This window comes from Camelus dromedarius, chromosome 7 (assembly GCF_036321535.1).
Source record: "Camelus dromedarius isolate mCamDro1 chromosome 7, mCamDro1.pat, whole genome shotgun sequence".
NCBI lineage: Eukaryota > Metazoa > Chordata > Mammalia > Artiodactyla > Camelidae > Camelus > Camelus dromedarius.
Genome location: NC_087442.1, coordinates 66034828 through 66060032, shown reverse-complemented (window position 1 = coordinate 66060032; position 25205 = coordinate 66034828). Strand labels below are relative to the sequence as shown.

General features: G+C 38.4%; 1 protein-coding gene across 11 annotated transcripts in view; it reads left to right on the top strand.

Moving 5' to 3' along the window:
* Nucleotides 1-25205, top strand: part of ADAM22 (ADAM metallopeptidase domain 22) — a 205940-nt gene that overhangs the window by 23343 nt on the left and 157392 nt on the right. For all 11 annotated transcript variants that reach the window (XM_064487601.1, XM_064487593.1, XM_064487596.1 and 8 more), the window contains exon 3: nt 11604-11680. In XM_064487601.1, coding sequence (XP_064343671.1) covers nt 11604-11680 — 77 coding nt within the window. The remainder of the gene's footprint in view (nt 1-11603; nt 11681-25205) is intronic.

Below are 25205 nucleotides of genomic sequence, written 5' to 3'. Positions count from 1 at the left end.
TCTTTATCTTTCTGGCTTACTTCACTTAGAATGACAGTCTCTGGGTCCATCAATGTTGCTGCAAATGGCATTATTTTATTTTTTTGTGGCTGAGTAGTATTCCAGTGGAGATATATATATATATATATATATACCACAAGTTCTTTATTGAGTCATCTACCAATGAACATTTAAGTTGTTTCCATGTCTTGGCTATTGTAAATAGAGCTGCTTTGAACATTGAGGTGCATGGATCTTTTCAAATTAGAGTTTCCTCTGGATATATGCCCAGGAGTGGGATTGCTCGATCATATGGTAAGTCTATTTTCAGTTTTTTAAGGTATCTCCATACTGTTTTCCATAATGGTTGCACCAAATTGCATTCCCACCAACTGTGTAGGAGGGTTCCCTTTTCTCCACAGCCTCTCCAGTGTTTATTGTTTGTGGACTTTAGAATGATGGCCATTCTGACTGGTGTGAGGTGATACCTCATAGATTTCTAGTTTTAAATTTGTAAGTGATCTCATGCTTTGTACAAAGTAAGGTACTACGTGTCGAGAATACAGAGATTCCTGGTACAGAGTTGAGAGTGGAGACTGGTGTAACTGGCAGGCATGGACCTCCAACAGAGAGGAATGGAGGAATTGTTATCTGGAAGTGACAAGGGAAAACCAGGACAATTCTGACTTCTGGATGTAACACAAAATTCTGTTCACATACACTTGGTCAGACTTTTGCGGCTCATGTGGTGTAACGATAAATTTCATTGATGGAACTAGACTGTTCTGTGTACTTTACAGGCATTCAGTCTTCCCAGCAATCCTTGGAGGTTAATACTATTGCTCCCATTTACTAAATGGAGAGACTGAGACACAGGGAGCTTAAATGTCTTGCCCAGGATCATTCAGTTGGGGATGGGGTGGAGATAGAATTTGAAACAGGTAAGTTGGCTCCAGAATCTGCAGTCTTAGCCACCATCCTTTGCTGCTTTTCTTAAGCTAACTGCAGAGATTTTAAAACAGAGGGAAAACTCTTTAGGATGTGAGAGTTTCTCACTGGGCTGTATAGTTGCCTTGTAAAAGAGTAACATGTCTTTTACCAGACAGTCAACATCTGTGGGCAGGGACTGTATCTTTCACAGAGTCTGCTGTGGTTCTCAGGGAGTCTTGTGCTTATGATAGAGGTTCAGGATATCTTGGTGGTAACAGAGGTGGTGGAACAGGCAGGGAAGGCCAGAGAAGGACAAAGAGGGTGGCTGGGTGGCAGTTTGCTGAGGATGCTGATCTGGGGAACATTTTCAGTCAGGAGGTTTTGCCAGGAGGCTGCTTCCCAGAAACTCAGTGGGGGTAGTTCAGAGTGACTACCTACACACTTCTCAGAAGTGAAGAAATTCTCCCAGGGTATCATTTAATAAATTAACTGAAAGTGAACTCTGTTTGACTTCAGAGTATTCATTTGCTTCAGAGGAACAACAACAAAAAACTCTATAAAAATATTATAAAATGAACAGAAAGAATGACTGTGGCCAGGCTTTTTCCTTTGGAGAAGAGAATCAGGATGTCTTGTAGGAATCCTTTAATCCAGCATGGCAGATGCACGCAGGCCTCGTTAAACTGCTCTCATTTGCTGCCAATAGAGGCAACGACTAGAGAGTTTGGCTTATTCAGCTTTATATCAAAACACATCAACAGCATAGAGACTTGAGTCACATATGGAACATGGGAAACAGTTCAGTGCCCCTGCGTACTTGCTCTTTTGTTGAGGCCGAGTTTAAGCAGAGGAAGGAATGAGTAGCTCTAATCTAGCAAGTGGCTCCTAAACTCTACCGTCCTGCCTTCCCAAGGTCATGGCTCCTTGCGGTCCTGTTTGTGTATCCTTTCTGTTTCCGACACAGAGGAGGTCAAGCTCCATCAGCCTTTCATATGATACTGTTTCTTTCAACAATTCAGTTCGTGCCAGTGAAGAAAAGAGTGGTGAGACTAGGATTTTATTTCCTTTTGATATTCAGACACAAAGTCATAACAGTAGTTAGAAATTGCCAAAGTACTGTTGTGGTTTTTTTCTTGTAGTGAAGACATATTTCAGGGCTAAGGGAGAGTCTACATTTGATTCTGACTTTATATCATTAGGCACTGTTAGCTTGTCCTAAGTCTAGAAAACCTTCCAGTGAGGATCTATATCCTGCCTCCCTTTTAGGGCCGCAGGTATTCCTTCTAGTAGAGCTTTATAGATTTGGATTCACCAGCACCAGAGCTTCCTTGTTTCAAGTAGTGTTTATTTTCCAGGTTATAGTTGGCTACAAGCTATCCCTGCCAGAATGTATACACATGTGCACACACACATGCATGTGCATGTGATTTCGGACGTACAGTGAACAGTGTGACTTGATTTGATGAGTTTTTCTGTCTCTCCTAAAAATAGTATCTCTTAGAATTCCTACTTTAAGAGCTTATTTACAGTCAGTGTATTTTTAAAAGGCATTTCACTTTTCTAAGGAAGGTGTTTAGTGCTCAGAATGAGGTGACACAATTGATCGATTTATTGTGGGGCTAATGGTGACGAGCTCCACTAAATAATGGAAGTGTACATTAATCTCTCGACTCTCTTTCATTACTCTTATCTGACAGAATAATTTTATTATTTTGCTCCCCCTTAGATTTTTCCTAGTAACATGTTTGAAAATTCTTACTCTGTAACTTCTTTAGATTTGGATGTTTTGAAGTCAGTTTCTCAGAAAGACTATAGACCAGATACATGCAATGCAGCAGATAACAAAAACTTTCTTATTCGGTATTTGTGTTTTCTCACAAATGTGCATCGTGAATGAATTCTTTTGATTTCCCTGTAATTTAATCACAAGGAGTTACCCTTCAAAGCAGCTTGAGACACCAGCTGGCAGAATGTGAAAACCCATCAATTTAAGAATTTGAGGGGCAGATTGTTGTACAGAATCTCTGGAGCAGATTCCTGTTATGTGCTAACCTATGCGTGAATTGAAAGATTCCATGGTTTTGTGACTTGGTTTCCCCTAGATATTTGGTAATCTGCATGTTTCCTCTCAATCAATCAATCAATCAGTCTCTCTCTCTCTCTCTCTCTCTTTCTCTCTCTTTCTCACACACACACACACACACACACACAAGTACACACATATATCCATTCCTTCCTTCACTTGATAATTGTGGTAATTAAGATAACTAGTGTGTTCTTCCAGCCAGTCTTCATTCTAGCTACTTGGGAAACCCCCCAAAATAAATATTTTTGCAAGAATTTGCATCTCTGGAATTCTCTCATTTTGTGTCCCAGTAAAGAAAGCCTTTGGTGGGTGACTGTCGAGTTACAGATAAAAAATCATCTTTTGAATACCCTTGATGTTAGAGACTTACTGCTTTTTTCTTCTTCTTTTAAGCAGGAGCTTTGCTCTTACAATGTTTTACTTAGATTATTACTTGACTATGTTCTTGGAAAACTCCTGAACACTAGCGATAGTAAAGAAAGAATCTGGTCCTTTTAATGTTCATTATGGATATGGATATGGATATGTACATGTGTGAGCAGGAAGTCCTCTAGAATTACATAGTTTTAGTCTTTAGTTCTAGGGGAGAAAGAACTTTCTTACCCTAGGTAAATTCGTTTCCTAAAGAAAATGCTATGGAATTCTTTTTTTTTTTTTTCAATTTAAAAATTTTTTTCTTAATTTTTTTGGGGGGAGGTAAATAGTTTTATTTATTTTTATTTATATTTTTATTTTTTAATGAAGGTACTGGGGATTGAACCCAGGACCTCATGCATGCTAGGCACATGCCCTACCGCTGAACTCTCCCCACACTATGGAATTCTTACATACCAGCTGTTTGTCATGGGATTTTGTCCAGTGATAGTTCTGATTTTTCTTTCTTCAAACACCTGGAGCTGGCCTTTTCAGTGAAGTGAGCCTTAACTCTCAGATGCCTCTAATATCTATATAAGGAAGACGAAATTAAGCCAGCAAGCAAACAAAAATCCATTGACATAACAGAACTGGGTGAAGTGAATCTTGATGCAAAGAACTCACCATTCTGAATTTTATTCTTTGGTCTGGGCCTGTTTCTGATGTTGCCTCCAGGAGAAACTGTGACCCAGCTGGCAGAGACAATCCTTATTTCCAGGCCTGCTTTTAAGTTATCTGATTTAGAACTGAACTGACTAGTTATTTATTTGATAATATAATAGCTTAACTGGCTTTCCCTTCCTCTCCTCTTTTTACCTGTCTTTTATTTAGTGCTCAGTAGTGCCGTTGTTCTTTGCAACAAGCTTTTATATACTCTTTCACCATAAACAAAAACTTTCAAGTGTTTTTCTCACAGCTTTCAGTAATTCATGCTATTTTCACTTCCCATTTGGGGAAAAACATGATGAAGCATCGAAAGTTTTAATAACTCCAAAAATCAAATGTCGAGTCAGCAGTGGAGCCAGAAGACCTGTAATCTTTCCTCCAAGTCTTTCTTGCATTAAGGAAGAGTATCGGTTTTCCAGTGCTGGTTCATCTGAGGGATTTTGTCTGCTGATTTTATTGCATCCAAACGTTGGGGTTCCTTGCACTCAGATTTCATTACAGCTCCATATGACTACATATTGTATTGTTCTCAGGCTGCTAAAGAACTTAAAGTTCTGCTTCGACTTTCAGGCTTATGCGAGTAAGCATTTTCTTGTTCAGGCCTGAAAAGAAGGCCTAGTAATGGGCGGTTAATGGCCAAGATGATGGAGAGACTGATTTATCAGAAGATAGCGGAGCATAAATAGGTAATGAGGCTGCCTGACTTCCTGAATGGAGATGAGAGAATCAGAGCTGATGCCAGCGATGGCACAGCCCCTCCGCCCTCAGGCTTGTTGGAGCAGGGGCCACTGGAAGAAAGAGTCCTAGGCCACCAGGAATCACAGAATCTAGAGCTTTCAGTGATGTCAGACTGGAAACTCAGCAAGGCAAATCCAGGGATGCCTCTCAAGAACTTATCTAAGAAAAGTCTTTTTTTGTGTGTGTGGTATATGTGGCTTCACCTAGGAGTTCCTGCACTGTTGGTCTGAGGAGCACTTCCTCAGTCCTCTGTAACCTGGCAGTCAGAGGGCTGCTGTTGTATCTTGTATATGTATCTATTACTGGACTTCCAAATAGTTTGTAAAAATTTGTGTAGCATCTTCCCTTTTTGATCAGTTTCTGGCATGCAGGGGACTCTTCTTTGTATCCCCAGGGCCTGGTGTGTTTCCTGAGATCAGGGCCCCACAAAGCTTGAATGGATTGTAACTTATCCTTTAGTTTTCACAATAGATCTACAGAGTGTGTATTATTATTTTTGGTCTTTAACAGACAAGGACTTTCAGTTCAGAGACATTAAACAGTTTGCCCTAGTTTGTTCCATTCATAAATGGAAGATTCAGAATTCAAACCCTGCTCTGCCTGACTTTAAAGGCTGTGCTTTTTGGTTTATTTTCTTTCATTTTGTTTTAAAATGTCCTGTTGCTGGACGCTTTTTGTTTCTTGCAATACTAAATGCAACAGGTTTGATTTTAAGAACATTTTTGTTAAAGACAGTGTGTATATTCAATGTAATACATGATACAGATTATGACAACTATGGACATGATTGAGTTGATCAGATGGAAAGGGGGAGGTATTTAACATAGAGATATAGATACAGAATTATGGATAGAAAAACACTAATGTTCTTGCATATTTTATGCTAATTTATGTATTAGGTAGATCTGTTGGGTAGAATCCTCTGTTAACAAAAGCCATTGTAATACAGTTCTGCATCATAAAATTAGTTCTATATTTTAACTAAGTAGCCAGGAGAAAACTATATTTTTGATGTGCCTACAACAAATTCTAGAATGAGGAATCTTCTTGGTAACAGACATGTAGTAGTCTCTTTGACCTCATTTGTCAGAAGTTCACATAAGGCAATGGAGTAATTACAGTGAGCTTATGGTGATTCTTCAATTGCCTTTTCTGATGTAGAAAAACAGGGATGATAGACAAAAGTAATTACTGGTGTTTTGTTTTTTATTGAACTCAAAGTATTGGATGCTGAGAATTACATTTGTATGTTTAAAAAAAAACTAAATAGAAGCAATCAAATAGAAAAGAAGAATGTAGGATGCTGAGTAGCTAAAGATTCTGTTACATGCATGAAGTCTTCTTTTTAATTATGTTAATTATTTTCAGAATTATCCTGTTGCATAATGCCATTTGATTGGTCATACTCCCACTCCACTGGTATTCATTGATTCATTATTCAGGTTGGGCTTAATTAAAAACCCAAGCTACCTTGTCTTTCTCTTGGTGTCAAAGGTCTGATTCTACCACGAGAGTTTTAGTGTCATCTTTGCTTTAAAAAAAAAGGTGATATATAAGGCAAGCTTGAAAAGTTCATTTGTATCTGCTTTTTGGAATATGTAGGTTGGCCCTGGTTCACTGGCTGTAGGAGAAATAAGGAGAAAAAGACAGGCTGCGAGAAAGCAAAATGCATAAGGAGCATGGGGGGTTATGTTAACTTCACATGTAAATTTAAGCTGTTGGCCATGAATAATAAACAGGCCTCATTCTGGGGATTCTATCAGGTTCTTCCGGTCCTAAAATTCTATGATTCATTTTTGAAATTTGAAATTCAAATTATCCTTATGTAATTATATTGATTTATTAAGTTTTCTTGCCATCTGGATAGTTATTTTATATTTTTTCATTTTTCTCCCTCAATCTTTTGTTTCACAGCTTCCATAAAAGTCAGCCTCACACCTAGAACACACACACACTTCACCATACCTGTGTAATTTTTTTCCTAACATATGGATTTCCATGTATATTGTATACTATAGTTCTTTATTCCTAAGGCTGTCATCAATTTGGCCTTAGAATGTGTGCTTTATATCAGATACGGTAACATTATTGACTCTTCTGATGAAATCAGAGTTCCAAAGATTTTTTTTTTCTGGTTTGATTTTCTTTTCATATCTAAAAGTGCTCTTTAGAGCATTTTCATGGCTCTAAAAATGCTCCTATTATACTAATTACTCCTTAGAACCAAGTAAAACCTGCAGGCACCTCCAGACTGCAGAATGAAAGCAAGGCTGAAGCGTGATGGGAAAGACGGCCTGGAAGTGAAATGCCTGCTCTGCTCCCAAGCAGTGTGATTTGGAAACATTTGCTCACACTGCCTCAGTTTCCTTATCTGTAGAATAAGGATGTATAGTATATGAACTCTAGGAATTCTTTCAGTATTATTTTGTGGTAATAAAGCATTTGGTTAATAGTTTTAAAAATCATTCTCATGTCATAATTTGAAAGTGCATTTCGCTAATAATTTTCAAATGTCTCTGACAGCCATAACTACCCTTTAATCTTAGAGTTAAAGTGAATAATATTAGAATTGGGGGCAGTATATGTTAGGCACCCTCCCACAAATATAAAAAGGAAAATCCTCATATTATACTAGTTGTCTCTTCTTAAACAGTTTCTTTTCCTTTGAGCTAAGAAGGTAAGATCTAGGATTAACTTTCTGAGAACCATCCTGGCTCACTTCAAAGGTGTTGAGTAATAAGCTGGATTGTTAATATCACATGAATTCAGTGTAATTCTACTTAATTTATTATTTCTCCAAGATATCCTAAAGCAGGAAATGTGTTTTTTCTCTTTGGACTACTTGTTAAGTCTCACATACGGGGATGGCAGGTTCCTAAACGGTAGAAGACCACACAGAATGCCAGGAAACCACGCTAACGTGTATTTTAGTGATCACCACTGCAAGTTGGTTTGGCTGGGAAGTCCTGTGTTTGGAGTTTGATCCTTGTGTCCTCATGAGTGTCAGGTCTACTGCTATAGGTGCCTTGGTTTTAACCAAGCCATGGAGGAAAGTGACACTGAATACTGATGCAATTGACTCGTTATCGGGGCTGCTTTTCTAAATGTTCAGAGACACTGCAAGTGATGCTGCATTAGTTTCCCATTGCTGCTATAACACATTACACGGCAAACTTGGTGTCGTAAAACAGCTAAAATTAATTTTCTTAAAGTTTTTGAGATCAGAAGTCTGAACTGGGCTTAAAAGGCTAATAAAATGAAGGTGTTCTCAGGGCTGTGTGTCTTCTGATGGCTCTAAGAGAGAATTGTTCCTTGCTTGTTCCAGTTTTTAGAGGCTGCCAGCATTCCTTGGCATGTGACCTTTTCCTTATCTCATTTTTATCTTACTTCCATCACCACATCTCCTTCTCTGACTCTGAGCCTTTTAAGACTCTGGTGATTACACTGGGTCCAATTGGATAACCTAGGATACTCTCCCCATCTCAAGGTCCTTATCTTAATCACATCTGCAAAGTCCCTTTTGCCGTGTGAGGTAACATGTTCATATGTTCCAGAGGTTAGAGTGTGGGCATCTTTGGGGCCATTATTCTGTCTGATATAGATCCCTTCTAATCATTCAGGTCATCACCCAGTTGTCACCTCCTCAGAGAGCCTTCCATACCACCTAGAACCCCACCAAGGCTGATTACCTGCTTACCCTGTTTTATTAAATCAGAGAACAGTGTATTTATTTTCTAAATTTATTTTTTATTTAATTGTTCACTTTATTTACTTGTCACTTTCTGTCTTCTTCCACTAGAAGGTAGACTCCACTAGAGCAGAAACAGTCTTCTTCATCACCTTGTCCCCCAGATGAAAAGGGTTCCCACTTGGTAGACTCTTATAAGATGTTTGGTGAATGAATCAATCTGTATACAGCCTAAGGAAGCCTGCCTTACATTAAAACAATAAACCTATTCCTATTACTGTCAATAATGCAAACATTTTTCACTAAACAGCAGTTAAACCTGCCGTCAATAGATATTTCTTTTGAATTTAAGTAATGGGTTTTTCTTTGAGATACAGATGAGATCAATAAAATAAAACACCAGATGTAAACTGAAGCTGCCGGAAAAAGAAAATACTAGAATTGGACAGAATTAATGCAAACACTAAATATCTTGATAATAAAGAAGAGCAATATTACTTTGATCCACGCTGTAATCATGATACCGTGATGAATAACATGTGTCCTCTGCCCTGTTCACCACAATGAATGTTGAGAAAGGATGGAGGAGAGAGAGTTTCATTTAAGTGAGACATCAATTCTGGTCAATAGAGCTTTCCTCAGGCTGTTCCCAAAATACGGTTGTTAGCACTTCAGGAAACTCAAATAGCTTTTAGACAAAAGAAGAGATATCCACTGAGAGGGTATTAGGAACAGTGCTAATGGCAGGACTGCATTTCTATAAGCAGGTAATGTATAGCTGTTCAGTTGTTCATTTACGCATCCAGGTGATTGATCAAACAAACCCTCGTGTGAGTTAGTCAGTCAGGAAATACTTATTGAATACCTGATACTGGTCAGTACTGATGCCCTCATATCAAAACAAACATATTGAGGAAGAGGAGAGAAGGAAGCTGGAGTGGGTTGGAGAGACTTTATAGAAGAGGAATGTTTGGACTCAATTGTGTCCCCTCCAAAATTTATATGTTGAAGTCCTAACCCCTAATGTGACTGTACTTGGAGACAGGGCCTTTAAAGAGGTAATTAAATGAGATGAGGTCATGAGGATGGATGCTAATCCAATATGGCTGATGTCCTGTAAAAGGAGAGAGAGGGTGAGATGCCTGTGGTGCACAGGCATAGAGAAAAGGCCATGTGGGGACACAGTAAAAAGGGGACACAAGCCAAGGAGAGTGGCCTCAGGAGAAACCAATCCTGCTGACACCTTGATCTTAGACATCCAGCCTCCAGAACTATGAGGAAATTTCTATTAAAGAAAGACTAGGCCATCTAGTCTGTGGTACTTTCTTATGGCAGCCCTAGCAGACGAACATAAAAAGGAACTTGATCCAAATCTTGAAGGATGGTTAGGGCCATTTCTGGGAAATGGCCTTGGTGAAGATGACTACCTAAGGGTCTGGTTTGGAAGATCACTCAGTATAGGTGATGAATGGAAGCTACAGAAAAGGTTGGAATGCACGTAGCTTGTTGAACTAGAGTAGAAGAAGAGAGAGCTGAGTGTAAATGGGCTATGGGTGGGTCCTTGGGGACCTGTGTGCCATTACGTCTCAGGTGGGGAAGGTGATTGAGGAGGATCTTGACATCCAGGAAGAGAACGTTTTTATTTGATGTAGGAGGAAATAGAAGGCTTACATTTGGGGTTTTGGTAAGGAAGGAGTCTGTTTTGTAAAGATCAGGGAGGCTATGATCTGTGGCAGACATGGGAATAAAGAGTAAGTTGTGGCTCTAAGAACTGTTATAAAAAGAAAAAAAAATGCCAGAATTTGGTGATAACCTGGGTGTTAAATTGGGAAGAGTGAGGAGTTAAGGTTGAATGTTTAATATGGCTAAGGGATATCCAGATAGTTCTTCATCCTTGGGGTTTCCTGAGGATTGGAATATGTTAGCAACTGAGGGGTGCCGTTCTCCCACTCCCATTTATTTCAAAGATTTAAAAACAGAAGGTTATCCTTTGTTTCCAGAAAGCTTTATGATTATTAATTAAGCTCTTTCCTTTCTCCTGATACCAAAGCTTACTTCGTGTGAAATTCCCAGGTATGACTGAGGTGCCCTATATTCTCCCCAGAATCTTAGGATGTCCCTTCCTAAGAAGCGCTGGTTCTCAGGGAGCAGCACCACCATCTGCCTCACATGCTATATAAATACAGTTGCTCTGATGGTTCATATCTCTAAAATAGTGTTTGTGTCTTTCTCACCATAGGATACACATATATTTTAGAAATTTTGGATACCACAGACACATATAAACAAAAAAATCAAATAATATTTAATCCTACTGCTTAGATATAGTTACAGGTAATGTGGGGAGTCAGATGGAATGAATAGTTTTGCTTCCTCCTTTCTTTTCAGTTAAGGCACATGATTATTCAATATACTGATATTAATGTGGGTAACAAATATATATTTTAAAATTTAGGGTCATTTGTGATTTTTTTCTGTGAGTTCCTAGAACGGCATAAAAATAGTGATTTTTTTTTTTTATCCAAGAAAATTTTGATAGGTGATATTTGCAGTAGTTGGGCAGAGGTTCAGTTTTGCTCTTAGGAAGATGTGGAAACCTCTATGAAATCACGTTTGGCAAATTAGAACTGAACTATTATTTTTAAAGTGTACATTTGAGATAGGATGAAAAGGGTTTTTTTTTTTATTTTAAAGATTTTTAAATGTCTTCCGTGTAAACAGATCATAGTCACTCTATTAACTTACTCTTGTATTGAACATATTTTCCCTGTTTTTTTTTTTTAATGTACAAAGTTTAATTTTAAAGGAGCCAGTCATCTAAAACAATAAAATGCAGCTCAGTCTTTTTGAAAATGAAATGTTTAGCCCCTTGAGATAAAGCAGAAAGGGAGAGTACTTGCCCTCCTTGATTAAGTGGTACTTTACTTCACATTAGTGAATGGCTTCTGAGAAGGTGCAAATTTTACTTTGTTTTAATTGGATTTCTGTGTTGAATTGGTTTTCTAATTTACGATATTATAAAACTTTCAAATGATAAGAAATGCTTATCAAGTGATCGCTATGGCCGAATAATAAATACCTTTTATCTTTTTGATAATGCAGTTGACTCACGTTGACCAGGCAAGCTTCCAGCTGGATGCCTTTGGAACATCGTTTATTCTTGATGTCCTGCTAAACCAGTAAGTCTTTCTTGAGCTGCACTCAAGTGTTTTCAGATACACATTGAATCCACTTTCTTATCCTTCTGTAAAGTTTTGCTTTCTTACTATATTTTACTCCATCTTCCTATGTCAGTTAAATACTATGTTTAAAACTATTATGTCTATTGACTGTAAGTTATAAAGTCTGGTAAACAACAGGAAATGGGTATCCATTTGAAATTGAACGACTGTAACAGATTTAAGAAAGTAAAATTCAAGGAAAGACTTACTCCAGTATTTTTCATAAAAGTATATATATATGTGAATGACAATGAACTATGAAATTAATACATTGCATATTAAACATCTTTCTTAAGAACAGCAGAAAAGGAAAGGTACCCGTTTTGCTCAATGATTCAGAAGACTGATCCAAATAATGCCGTTAGATACTTTGAGATTTGGGAGTTGATTTTGGTAAGGTTTAGGGTACTGGGATTATTCTGTAAATACAATAAAATTTTGGGAATTGCCATTTGTCTACCTGGAATTTTAGGTTTGGAATAGTAGAAATTTAGGTTTGGAAGTGGCTTTTGATAAATCATTGGATTTAATCTCTTCCCTTTGTGTAAGTATAGTTCCTAATAAGTCTTAGAGGACATTTAGCTGTCTGTTTACTTTTTTAAAAAAGCATTAGTCTTTCACTTTTTATCCTGAGCAAGAAGGGCTCTGTCAGCCAGTGTTTCTGTGCTGAGGAGCACTGGTCTACAGCTGTGCTGAAATCAGTTGTACAACAGCTCAGGAAGAAAGTTTGAGGCCAGAAGGACAGAAAAGGTGAACAGAGAGTGAAAACTAGAGCTGAAGTTGTCTGCAATGTGGAATCAGCCAGATGGGAGACTATGTGCTAATTTTAAAACAAGGATATAAGAGGCGGGACTTACCTATCTGGGTAGGTGGCCACCAGCCTCTTGTGGCTGTTAGATTATTCAGTTAAAACAAAATAAAAAATTCTGTTCCTTATTTGCATGATCCTCATTTCAAATGCTCGATAGCCATTTGTGGCTAATGGTTAACTTATGGGACAAGGCAGAATATTTCCATCATACCAAAAAGTTCTGTTGGACCATGCTGGTTTAATTTCCATTGGGGAATGTAAACTATTAGATTACTGAGCTAGTCAATATTCAGGATAAGTTACTTCTTCCTTTGAGACTTCAATCCATGTTCAGTGGATTAATTTAATAATTAAATTTCCTGGTATCCTAATTTTTATATAATTTATTTACTAAGTTTTTATAATACCCTGTTTGTTGTTTTAAAGTTTAAGTTATATATTAGTTTGCTTTTTAATTAAGCTGTCTCATAGGCACCTTTTGTAGGTAGTCCTTCCCTTTCCCCACATTTTTGTAGTTCACAAACAATTTAAATACTGAAAAGCATGTGTTAGATGGCAGTCAACTATTTGGGCGATCAAACAATGGGAATTTTTTGTTCTTTGATCATGTATATTTTAAAAATGTAACATAAATTGAGTTTCTATAGTACTCAGTAAAATACAGCTTATTTCTTATTTATAAAATTCATGGCTTGGAACATATATGAATATATGTTTTCTACCACATTATTTTTTACCCTAATTTCATAGGGTCATGAGTAATATTGTGTTAATACCATCTGTATCTTATATTCCTGTTTGATGGCAGTACCTCAGATTTACATGTTTATATGACTCATTACAGTTTTCAGCAATTCCTCAATGTTATAAAGTTTTGAAAAACTCATTATGAAGGAATGCATGCACCTTAGGAAATAATGAGAGTAGAAAAGCCATCTCATATAATTCTACCACTTGAAGTCTGACTACCCTGTTTTAAGTTGTAAATATCTTGACCTCACTTCAAATCCACCCTACCACCTGTTCTCCCCTGCTTAATTTTAAAAATAGTATTCATCACTGTTTAATACAAAAGTTGACTCGTGAAAATGCCATTTTTGCAGGTATAAAGTTTGACGACCAGCATTGTCATAATGTTCGACTAATTCTCTATATTTTACTTTTTTTCCCTCCCACTAGAAGTATAAGTTCCTTGAGGACAGAGATTTTTTTTCCTTTGCTGTTGTATCCTTAGCATAGAATAAGCACTAAATCCCAGGTTGGGAAGCCATATGGATTTAGAAACCTGAGGCTGGAATTGTCCAGGAGACAGAGGAGATGACTGGATGAGGGTGGAGGCTGTCAGTTGGGGACGAATGAAGCAGCAAAAAAGAAAGAGGGCAAGTGTTTGGGATTGGTTTCTAAAGGCTGAGCAATATATGCCGGTGTGATTTGGAAAGCCAGGTTCCTAGGTCTGGATTTCATTGACTCTTTCTCATTCCTCCTTTAAATCATTGTTTTTGTGGGTAGCCTCTGCCTTGCTTTCTGGTTTCTGAGATTTGTAATGCCTTGACTTTCAGTACTCCAACAAAGAAGGAATATTTATTCACGTCAGTTCTGCCCAAACCACTTCACTTCCTTTGGAGAAATCTGAGCCCCAAAGCTTTCTGTTCCTGAAGAAGAAACACATATGGCTACACTTATCAGAGCATGAAACTTAGAATACGAAGGGTGAAACAGAATTTCTTTAGAGATACTGGCAAGCAACTCCATTGGGCATTTTTCTTTTTATTGCATTGGAAATTTGAAATTACAAGTGCAAAGGATAAAATAATAGCATAAATAGAGATTGTGTGGGCTGAGAACTATGTAGGGTGATTTATTTTTTGCCTGGGATCTATGTTAAACATAGATGTCAGGTATCTATTTTATTCATACTGTAAGATCTAGGATGATTTGATACAAAGTTTTTTTCTCATTTTTATGGATAATGTTTTTATTTCATGGTTTCAGTTTATATTTTGTCTTATGGTTATGTTGGTTAAGGAGCAGGAAGATGAAAAGTTGATTATGCTCTTTAAGCTCTCTTTCTTGTTCTCACTCATAGGCTCATAACATTTATTTAACACACTTAAAAAAACTTTTTCTTCTTTAAATTTTTTTTATTGTGGAAGAGTTGATTTAAAATATTATATTAGTTTCAGATGGACAACATAGTGATTCAAAATTTTTATAGATTCTACTCCATTTAAGGTTACTGTAAAGTATTGGCTGTGTTCCCTGTGCTATACAATATAAGCTTGTAGATTGTTTATTCCACGCATAGTAGTTTGTACCTCTTCGTCCCCTAGTCTGTGTTGTTGCCCCTTCTTCCCTCGCCCCACTGGAAACCACTCCTTTGTTCTCTATATCTATGAATCTGTTTCTGTTTTATTACATTGATTCGTTTGTTTTATTTTTTAGGTCCCACATATAAGTGATAACATAAAGTGTCTGTCTTTAGCTGTCTGGCTTATTTCACTGAGCATAATACCCTCTAGGTCTATCCATGTTGTGGTAAATGGCAAAATTTCATTCTATGTGTCTGGTAGGTTGGTTATGTTTCCCAGTGTTGCAGAAGTGGCCTTTTGTAGGAGATGTCTTCTGTGTCCTGGTAGTGCTCTCCCCTCTGGTCACCAGAGCTGTATACTCTAGGGGTGCCCCCTATGTGGGCTGTGTGGGTCCTTCTGTTGTGGTGTGCTGACTTCTGTGGGCATGCTGATAGGCGTGGCTGAGCCCTGTCCAGTTGGTTGCCAGGCCCTGCCCTGTACTGAGGCTGTTGGTTGGCAGGACTGGTAATGATGTGACTGGCTGCAGAACCCCAGCGGGTCCCAGGCCTAGTGCTGGTTCACTGGTGAGCTGGGTCCCGGGGACTCTGACTACAGGGCCCTGGGGGTCCCAAAGCTGGAGTCAGCCCACTGGTGGGTGCAGCTAGATCCCAGGGCTGCAGGCTGAGGGGCCCAAGGTGTCCCAGAACTGGAGTTGGCCCTTTGGTGGGCAAGGCCTGGTCGTTGGGTCTCTGGCTGCAGGGTCCGGGGGTCCCAGAGTTGGTATCAGACTGCTTGTAGGTGGGGCAGTTCCTGATAGAGCTGGCAGTGAGGTCTGCATGTCCTGAAGCTGGTGTCTGCCTACTGGTGAGTGGGGCCAGATCCTGGGGCAGCTGGCTGAGGGGTTCAGGGTGTCTCAGAGCTGGTGTTGGCCTGCTGGTGGGCAGGCTGGGTCCTGCTATGGCAGGCTGCAGGGCTGTAGTTCTTTGGGGACCACCCCCTAGTAAGGAGGGTGGCTCACTTGTAGGCAGGGTGGGTGGGGCCCAGGGGTTTCTTGGGCTGGTGCCTGCTCACTGTAGGTGGAGCCGGGTCCTGGTTTCCCTGGCAGCACGACCCCAGGGGTCCCAGGTCTAGTGCCTGCACCCTTGTGTGTAGGGCTGGGTCCTGCTTTCTGGTACACAGGGCCGTGCTCTGGGTCGGCTATGGGCTCAGAAGGTGTTAAGGCCGTCTGTCTTCTGGTGAGCGGGCTCTCCTGGCTGATTGCTTGATCTGAGGTATCCCAGTACTGGTTGGTGGGCTTCAGGCTGGTGGGCTGGGGTGGGGCTGGGTCTAGAGGCCAATAAGCTAGAGGGAGCATTCCAAAATGGTGCTTGCCAGCACCAGTGTCCACTGGTAGAGGGAGCTCCCCAGACTGGCTGCCACCAGTGTCTGTGTCCCCAGGGTGAGCTCCGTTGCCTCTTGCCTCTCCAGGAGGCTCTCCAAGAGCATAAGGCGAGTCTGACTCAGGCTCCTTTCCAATGACTGCTTCTGCTCTGGGTCCCAGAGCATGTGAGATTTTATGTGTGCCCTTTAAGAGTGGAGTCTGTATTTCCCATGCCCTCTGGATCCCCTGAAAGTTAGCCCCACTGGCCTTTAAAACCAAACACTGGGGGTTCATCTTCCTGGTGCTGGACTCTCAGACTGGGGAACACATTGTGGGGCTCCGATCCCTCTCTCCTTGGGGAGAATCTCAGTAATTGTAGCTATTTGCCCATTTGTGGCTTGCCCACCTGCTGCTGTGGGTCTAACGGTACCGCAGTTCCACCCCTCCTACATGTCTCAGTGTAGTTCCTTCTTTATGTCTTTCGAAGGTCTTTTCTGGTAGGTTTTGGTCTTTCACACCAACAGTTTCTCTTTAAGTAGTTGAATTTTGGTGTGCCCGTGAGGGGAGGAGAGCTCAGGGTCCTCCTACTCTGCCATTTTGGCAACTCTTTAACCAAAGTTTCTTTCTTATGAAGCAATTCTAAGGCTGTGGAACAGGTAGAGTTTTTTGTTTGTTTTATTTTAAACTGGAGGCAAATTAAGTAAGTCTCTGTGTAGCTGGATTCCAGTAGCATAATGGATCCAATAATACATTTCTTTTTTAGATTGGAATGGAAGGAAAAGTATCATTACATAATATCCGTTCTGAATGTTCAGTAAATAAGTTTATCTATAACGAAAGTATATAAGAGTTCAACCTTTGGGTTGTAACTTGCACAGGAGGCAGATAAAGGCTATGGAATGATTAAAATAGAAAACACAGCCGGTTCCTGTGTTATCAAGATTTTGAAGGGTGGGAAGCAATTCTCAACTCCTTCTTGGGGTCACACAGTTGTGAAATTTCACTCTTTGGAACAGATATTTTAACAAAACCAAACATATGGCCTGACCTGGTCAAAGTAGTCCTGAAGCCACACTGAATCTTTCCAGAGGTCAGCAACTGGTGCTATAATTTATTGTGAAACATTCCTCAGAAAGAAAAGGCTCAATAAAGGCATTGAACTATATTATCAGAGCAATTCAGGACAAGTATGCTCCTGTAACTCTCTCCTCTGGTCTTCAAGAAGTAATTAAACTGGCCAAAACAATGCAAAGATATTGAAAGAACTTCTTTTCAATACTGCTTTTTTCTTTTTTTTACAACAGGCAACCTGACAAAAATACTCTGTGCACACACACACACATACATAACACGCCACACCACACACCACATAAAGAAGCAAGTATTCCATATGGACTGTGGTTGGTTGTTTTGGGATGGGAAACATATAACTAGAAAGAAAGAATCCATCTTTGATAATCTGTTTTTTTCTTTTGGAAGGGGTTCTGTTGTATAGCTATCGGTTTTTAGATGATGCAACTCTTGAATTTTAACTTCTTAAAATAAATTATTTCCCCTTGTATTATTCCAATAACAACAAAAATAGTTTATCTCCCTCTGTGATTCTCATATTAGTCTCTCTTTTTTTTCGTATTTCACAGTGTTAGGTAGGGAGGACAACCAGGGGCTCAAAGTAGATAGGGTTGCCCATGGAGATGGGAGGTGATGTAGAGCCAAGGGTGGGAGGATGGGGATGGGCTGGGAGGAGAAGCAGGAGCACAGTCAGACAAGGAGCCCCCAAATTCTATTCAAATGGGCAGATCCTGTCTTGTCTTCTTTCATTTGGGGGAATCATTTGCCAAGTAGTCATCCCTGGCTTGCTTTCCACTGGGACTCTTGAGTTTGCAAGAAAAGTAGGAATCCCAGTAGGTAAAAGACAGGGTATGAATTCAATTGGAATTGAAAGTTAGGTCTGGAAGAGTCTCATTTACTTAACTATGATCTATTTTCAGTGTGGTAAATAGAATATTTACAGTGTGGATAAAAATAAGTGATAAGGATGAGATTATAATTAAATGACGATCTTATGTGATGATATTGAATAACCCAATAGTGTTCTTATTAGTATTTGTAACTCTGTAACTGACTATCTTCCTGTTCAACTAAATTCATGATGGTAAATATTTGTTTATATATACATTTAATGCAAAATTATTGTGCAGAAGACAAATCTGTATTGAGTAGTCCTTATCAAGAATGGCCCATATCTTCATGGATGTGCACATATGTGTAGACACAAGGCACACATGTATGTACACAATGCACACAGAATACAGACACATATGTGTGCATACATATGTATATATACATATGTATATATATATACATTTCTTAAGCCTCTAGTAACTTCTAAGAGTTCTTCTAGACCCTAAGGTCTCAATAGAAACAAGGTAATATGCACCCTATTCTTAGGGAGCCCATATTCTGATCAGAAAAACAATTAACATGTTAACAAATAAAGTGATTTCAGAGAGAAATATTGCCATTAATAGCAAGTGCCTGATGTGGAGATGAGGGTGCTATTTTAGCAGTGGTTGTCAGGGACAGGTCATCTCTCAGGAGATGACATTTGAACTGAAGAGGCCTCCTGGCAGAGAGAACAGCAAGTGTCAAGGACCTGAGGCAGGAATAAGCTTCGCATGTTTGAGAGACATGAAGATGGCTTAGATGGCTGGAACAGGGAGAGCCAGGGGAATTATTAAATGAGATTGGAAAGGTAGAAGGAACCTCTTACATCACAGGAAAGACTTTTGATAGCCTAAGTAGAGGTTACTGATTTTTCCTACATCATATGTTGTATTATTCACTTTTTCCCCCACCAACTTTGACCCTTTATTCATCATGTTTAGTTACTGTATATTTTAATGTCTTATCAAAGCAATCTTTTCTGAATATCTATTCATTAATTGTTGGGCCTAGTACCACCATACTATTTATGGTAGCTTTATAAGTATTTTAATATCTAGCATGCAAAACTCTCTTTTATTTTATTTTGCAAAATTTCTTAGACGTTTTTACCTTTCCTTATATGGAAAATTGAGGATAATTTTGTCACTCTCTTTCTGGAATTTCAATTGGACCTGTCCCTAAACCTGTAATTTAATTTGTGAAAAGTATACATTTTATGATACTGAGTCTTTCCATCAACATCAATGTGGTTTTTTTTTTGTTCTTGGTTTTTTGGTTTTTTTTTAATTTAAGCATCTTTTTTCTGTCTCTCAGTAAAATTTGGTGCTTTGGTTTTTATAGGTCCTGCACATTTCAGTAGAACATATTCTTGGGAATTGTATTTCTTGTTGCTAGTGAGGATATTTTTCCATCATACTTTTTAATTAATTATTGGTGTCACTCTTAATATTGCTAATGGTTTTTCTTGTTTCTCTTGGGTTTTCTAGTTTGACAGTAACATAACTGGAAAAGCAAGAGAGCTTTTTTTTCTTTCCAGAAGGATCTTTCTTATTAGAAAAAGCCCTTAGTGCTTTTTCTAAAAGTTCCTGAACTCTATTATTTGGTGATAATAGCATTTTTGTCTTGGTTCTTTTGATAATTACGAATACCTCTAGTATTTACTGTTAAGTAGAAGGTTGATTCTTGATTTTTGAGAGCTAGTCTTTATCATGTTAAACTAGTATCCCATACTATGTTTAAGTTCTTTTTTTTTTTAAGGAATGGATATTAGATTTTATTGAAAGCCTCTTTAATCAATGAAAGTGAACATATGGATTTTCTTATTCGACCTATTGTGATTTATTATATCCAGTTTCCTGTTATTAGGAATTATTCTTGACTGTAGAGGATAAATTCTACATTCTTATGTTGGATAATTCATTGTTCTAGCCCATATATTGCTGGTCTATTTGTGACTATAAATTGGAATCACACCTCCTGTTTTTATCTGAATTATTATGGCACAAGTCCCTGCTGGACTTCCTGCTGTAAATTACCTCCATCTCCAAGTATTCCTTTCCCTCAACTGTTTGTGAGATTTGTTCTCCAGTCTTTTTATCTTGCCACTCTGTTCCTGCGTCTGATAGATCCCCTGCAGTGACCCTCATGACAGCTACTCTGCTGGGCACCGCTGCCCTCCACCAGTGATGGATGCTAACATCTGCCAGGAGTGGTCCCTCTAAGAACTCACAAACTCAAACCCACTCACAGGCCTCCTTGTGGAGGTTAGTGCCACCACTGGAAGCACACAGACATATTCTCTGCTCAGAGCTGGGCAGAGAAAAGGGAAAATCCTTTCTTTTCCTTGTCCAAGTCACCTTACATTCTATTTCAAGGTGAAAAGTGGGGACATGCATTCTCAGAAAGTGGAATTGAACCCCTACATTCAGAGTTAGGATCTGACCTGATTCACATGGCCTGACCATACCTTTCCTGAAGGCAGGCTTGTTCACCTTTAAACAATATCCCATGTGGGATGCCTACAGCCCAGAGCACCAAATAATTTCCTTGTCACAGTCGTTCTTCCAGAAGGAGGTGAAGGATTGCACGGCCTTCCTGCTTGAGCTCTGGCTCCTAATTTCCTCTGATCCAGTGCTTAGACAAGAAAGTAGTTTTCAGGAGTGGGGCAGGCTGACAAGCAACTGTCGTGTAGTGGCATAACTCTGCAATTAATACCTTGAGGTGAGTGTAATTGCTTTTCTCTACTGGTTCAAGCTTTCCCAAGAGTTCAGACAACTCCAAGGGTTTACTAGGGGGACCTGCTCACCCCTCCCCCACAAAAAAGGGAGGGTTGCCCAATTGCAAATTCCAGTTTCCATTTTAGAATGCTGCTACTGATTTTAGGGCAGTTTGTAGTTTAAAACCTGTCTCTTCAGGTATCCCATTATTAAATACTAAAATAGATTTGTTGTTATATTATTTCACATTTTTGCATCAACAATCATAAATGAGATTGGTATTAGTTCTTTTTTTGTATCGGTGTTAAAAAGCTATATAGAATGATATTTTTCACTTACAAAAAATTCCCTGAAATGCTTGTACAGTGTAAGTCATACATATATATACATTTAAAGCTTAAAAGGCCTTATTTTTACCCTGACTGGTCCTGTAACCCTTTTAATAGATAAGACTTTGATAAACCATTTTTTGATGGATATTTATGTATTCAACTACTTGTTTTTAAGTCAACTTTGGGAAATTGCATTTTCCCAAAGAATTGTCCACATCATTGAGCATTCTAGCTTTACTGTGTGTATTTATTTGTGTGTGCTTTTTAGAAAATAATTTCTAAAATGTCTTCTGTACCTGTTGTTGTATTCTCTTTCTCAATGCTACTTTTATTTGTGTTTATTAAATATAATCCAAAATACACAAACTTTTAGGAACATGTTTATTGCATAAAATTAAAGACTTTTTCATTAAAATTTTTCATTGAGGTATTTTTATGTGTCATAAAATTCACCCATTTTTAAGTTATACAATTTAATGATATTTAAAGTAACTTTACTGAATGGTGCAACTATCATAATTCAGGTTTAAAATGCTTTTCATCCCTGCAAAAAGATCCCTCGTTTCCATTTAAACTTAATCCCCGTTTCAACTCGAGCCCTCGGCAATCACTAATTTACTTTTTGTCTTTATAAGTTTGCTGTTTCTGGACTTTTCATGTAAAGGGAATCATACAACATGTGTTCTTATGTCTGGCTTCCTTTATTTGGCATGTTTTTGAAGTTCATCTGTGATGCAGATGTTTCAGTAGTTCATTACTTTTTGCTGAATATTACCTCATTGTATAGATATAGCACTGTATCTATCCATTCATCTGACGATGTGCATTTGGGGGCTATTGTGAATAATTCTGCTGTAAGTCTTGCAAGTCTTTGTGTGGATATAAGTTTTCATTTCTCTTAAGTAGATACCTAGAAGTGGCATTATTGAGTCCTATGGTAAGCTTATGTTTAATTGCTTTGAGAAATGCTAAACTGGTTTCCAAAGTGGACCTTTGAGTTTATAAATGGTGCTATAACAGCTGTTTTCTGTAAGTTCTATTTCACAAGAAGGACAGTGTCAAGTAGAAATAGTTGTTAGGCTTTCAGGTTTCCATTCCACGTCCGCTGCAAGTCTGGAGTTTTGTACTCCTCATGGATATGATCTGATGCTCTTTGGTTTGTAATCAGACTCTACCTTTGAAATATATTTTAAACTTTTGTCACTTTTTAAGGGGTATTCTACCATTTGTAAAATACCCTAAGGAATTTTCTGTCGACCTCACATCTCTTACATACCTTAGCTGAAGCATATTTCATTTCCTCTCATTATTTCTGAGTTGAAAAGTGATAGTTTTAAACTAGGAATTGTAAAACTAGACTTTACAACTTCCTTCTACAGACAGGCAGAAAGTCTCCTGGGCTTGGCCCAGGGTGGCTTTGGTTGTTAGTGGGATAGCCCTTGGCTGGGTTGGAAGGCACTGGAAGGGCCAATGTATGTGTCTGGCAAAGAGCCAGACAGTGATCTAAAGCAGAGACCAGTCCTAAAGCTAAGACCTGGAAAGTTGTTTTGGAAGGACCATCTGGAAGGAATCCTAGAGGCAATGGGACCCTAGGGCCTGGAGTCTTTTAAAGGGTTCACAGGGCCAAACTCATGGGTGAGGAGGAAGCCATACAACATTCAAGTCAGCCCTTTTATAGGAGAGATCAGAGCTGAGCAGAGGACTCAGGTCCCTGTACACCTTCATATTAAACTGGTCTATGTAGGCTTTCCACTTTCTGGTTGGTTTCTTAAACTACAGCCTTAGTGCAGACACACTGTCTTTTATCTGATTTTTTTTTTAACATGACCTATTTTTATCATTACCTGCTCTCTTAATAGGGGGATCTGGAGATTTCAGCACACTTGTGTGCATAGTATTTAAATTGTAAATAAAATAATTACAGAATTATTCAATATAACCAATATTTACGGTCATTACTTTGTCAAGGAAAATACCATATGAATACTATTTTTATAGTTTAAATAATTACCGTATATTTTTGTATTACAGATATATTAGATGAGCTGAAAATGTAACTTGCTAGATTCAGTAAATACTCTTAATGTGCAACAATGAAACTTGTAATGTTTTTGCATAATTGCACAGAAACTCTTTAGTGCTTTTACAGTGATTAGGAGACATGTTGAAGATTAAATTATCAGAGCAGCTCACTGCTGTTTTTCTCCCAGGTGCCAAATAATTGAACTCTGTTAAATTATCTAGCAGTGATAGTGGTATAGCCCAACCACAGGGAACTTTGCCACGTACAGGTACAGTAAATGGGATTCCCTAGATTTACTTAGTATAGTTTAAGCTTATGATATGGTTGTTAAAGTATTGGGTGAACAAAATCTTTGCACAGTTAAAGCTTCAATTTGAATAGTTGGACACTTGTTCTGTAATAGTGATATTTGTTTTATAGTAAAGACTGTGTTTTAGAGTGAGGTATAAGGTGCATACTTACCCAGGTGATAACCATCTGTGTAAAGCAGACCTGCTGCTCTTTGTCTCTGAAATATTTTTCTCACACATACAAAAAATATCTATCAATCTGTTATCACACACTGTGAATATATGTATATTTTCTTGTGCTTCACCTTTTGGCATATGTTCTCAGCTAGTGGGATCTGATGTGGCAGATTGTACTCTTGTCCTGTGAGTGTTAACTATAGCTATAAGCATTCTCAGGCAGTGAGTGTGGCCATGATAATCTCAGGGGACTCTTAATTTTGTCTGAACATGAAGAGTTTTGACCTATAATGGTGTAGAAGTAATAGCGATAGAAATACTAATAAGAAACAAGAAAGATTAACTGCATAGTTATTAAAATGAAAGTTTTACAGAATCTCAGGGCTTTTCCTGAAAACTGGTAGAGGATAAAGATCAGCTTGAACTTCTTTTGAGGAAATGATCCCAGAAGCATAGGATAAGAATCCACAGGCAGGAAGAAATGGCATCATGGTTTGATTTGAGGACGGGATTATGAATATTGTTACAGCTTGGCAGCTGGCCACACTTGTATGAATGGCCTCTGGGAGGAATGATTAACTGGTGCCTCTTCTAAAGCTGTGGGATTTGGAGAGAAAGTCACTGTGATGCACTCTGCGAGGACTGTGCTGGAACAACACCATTCAATTAGTGTACTCCCACTTGCTGGACTGCATCCCTGGCTCTTAAGTATAAAAAATCAGGGATAAAGAAATTAGAAACTCGTCTTACAGTAGGATACATATTAAATTAATGTTTTATGGCAAGGTGTTTGCATATTAATTGCATATTTTAATAAAAGTCATATTTACATATTTTTAAAAAGAAAACCTCATGATGACTTACAGCAATAATTAGCTCTCCTTAACTTCTATTTTATCCAATTCAGTCCTGTTGGAGAGGTGAGGCCAATACAGGTCTAGAATATATAAGTCGCTCTTGAGGTTATTCTTTGTGTTGCCTCACTGTTCTCTTCCCCTGCTTCTCCTGGGGTCAGGTGTCCTTTCGGCAATGGTAGAAGCAGCAGATGGGTCTCTTCGATTCACAAACACGCATCCCTCTCCAGTAGACATGATAAAATCACTCTGATACAGACAACTTCCCTTTAATCCTAGTCTAGAGAATTTAGATTCCCCAGTGTATTCTTTTAAAAGAGAAACTATAGTTGCAGAAACAAAATGGAAGATTTTCCCTTAAAAAAAATTGGTTTATTGTGTTCTCTCTGCTAATGTCCCAAGGGAAGAAAAATTAGCAAATGAACACTGAGTTCTGCTGTTTGTTTATGCTTTATTTCCAGAGTCAAAAGTTAAGAACAGTCAAGCTTTATACCTAAATCAGTTATGTTTCCACGTGAAATGTTAAGTTTCATCCTTTAAGGTGAAGTTTAAGGTATATGATGCTTCAGTGAATTTAAGACATACCTTCAGGCTTTCATTTATGGATGGGCTCTTTAATCAAAATATGCCTTGGATAAGAACAACAATTATGACAAGTTTCCATGTATATTAAATAGAAACAGA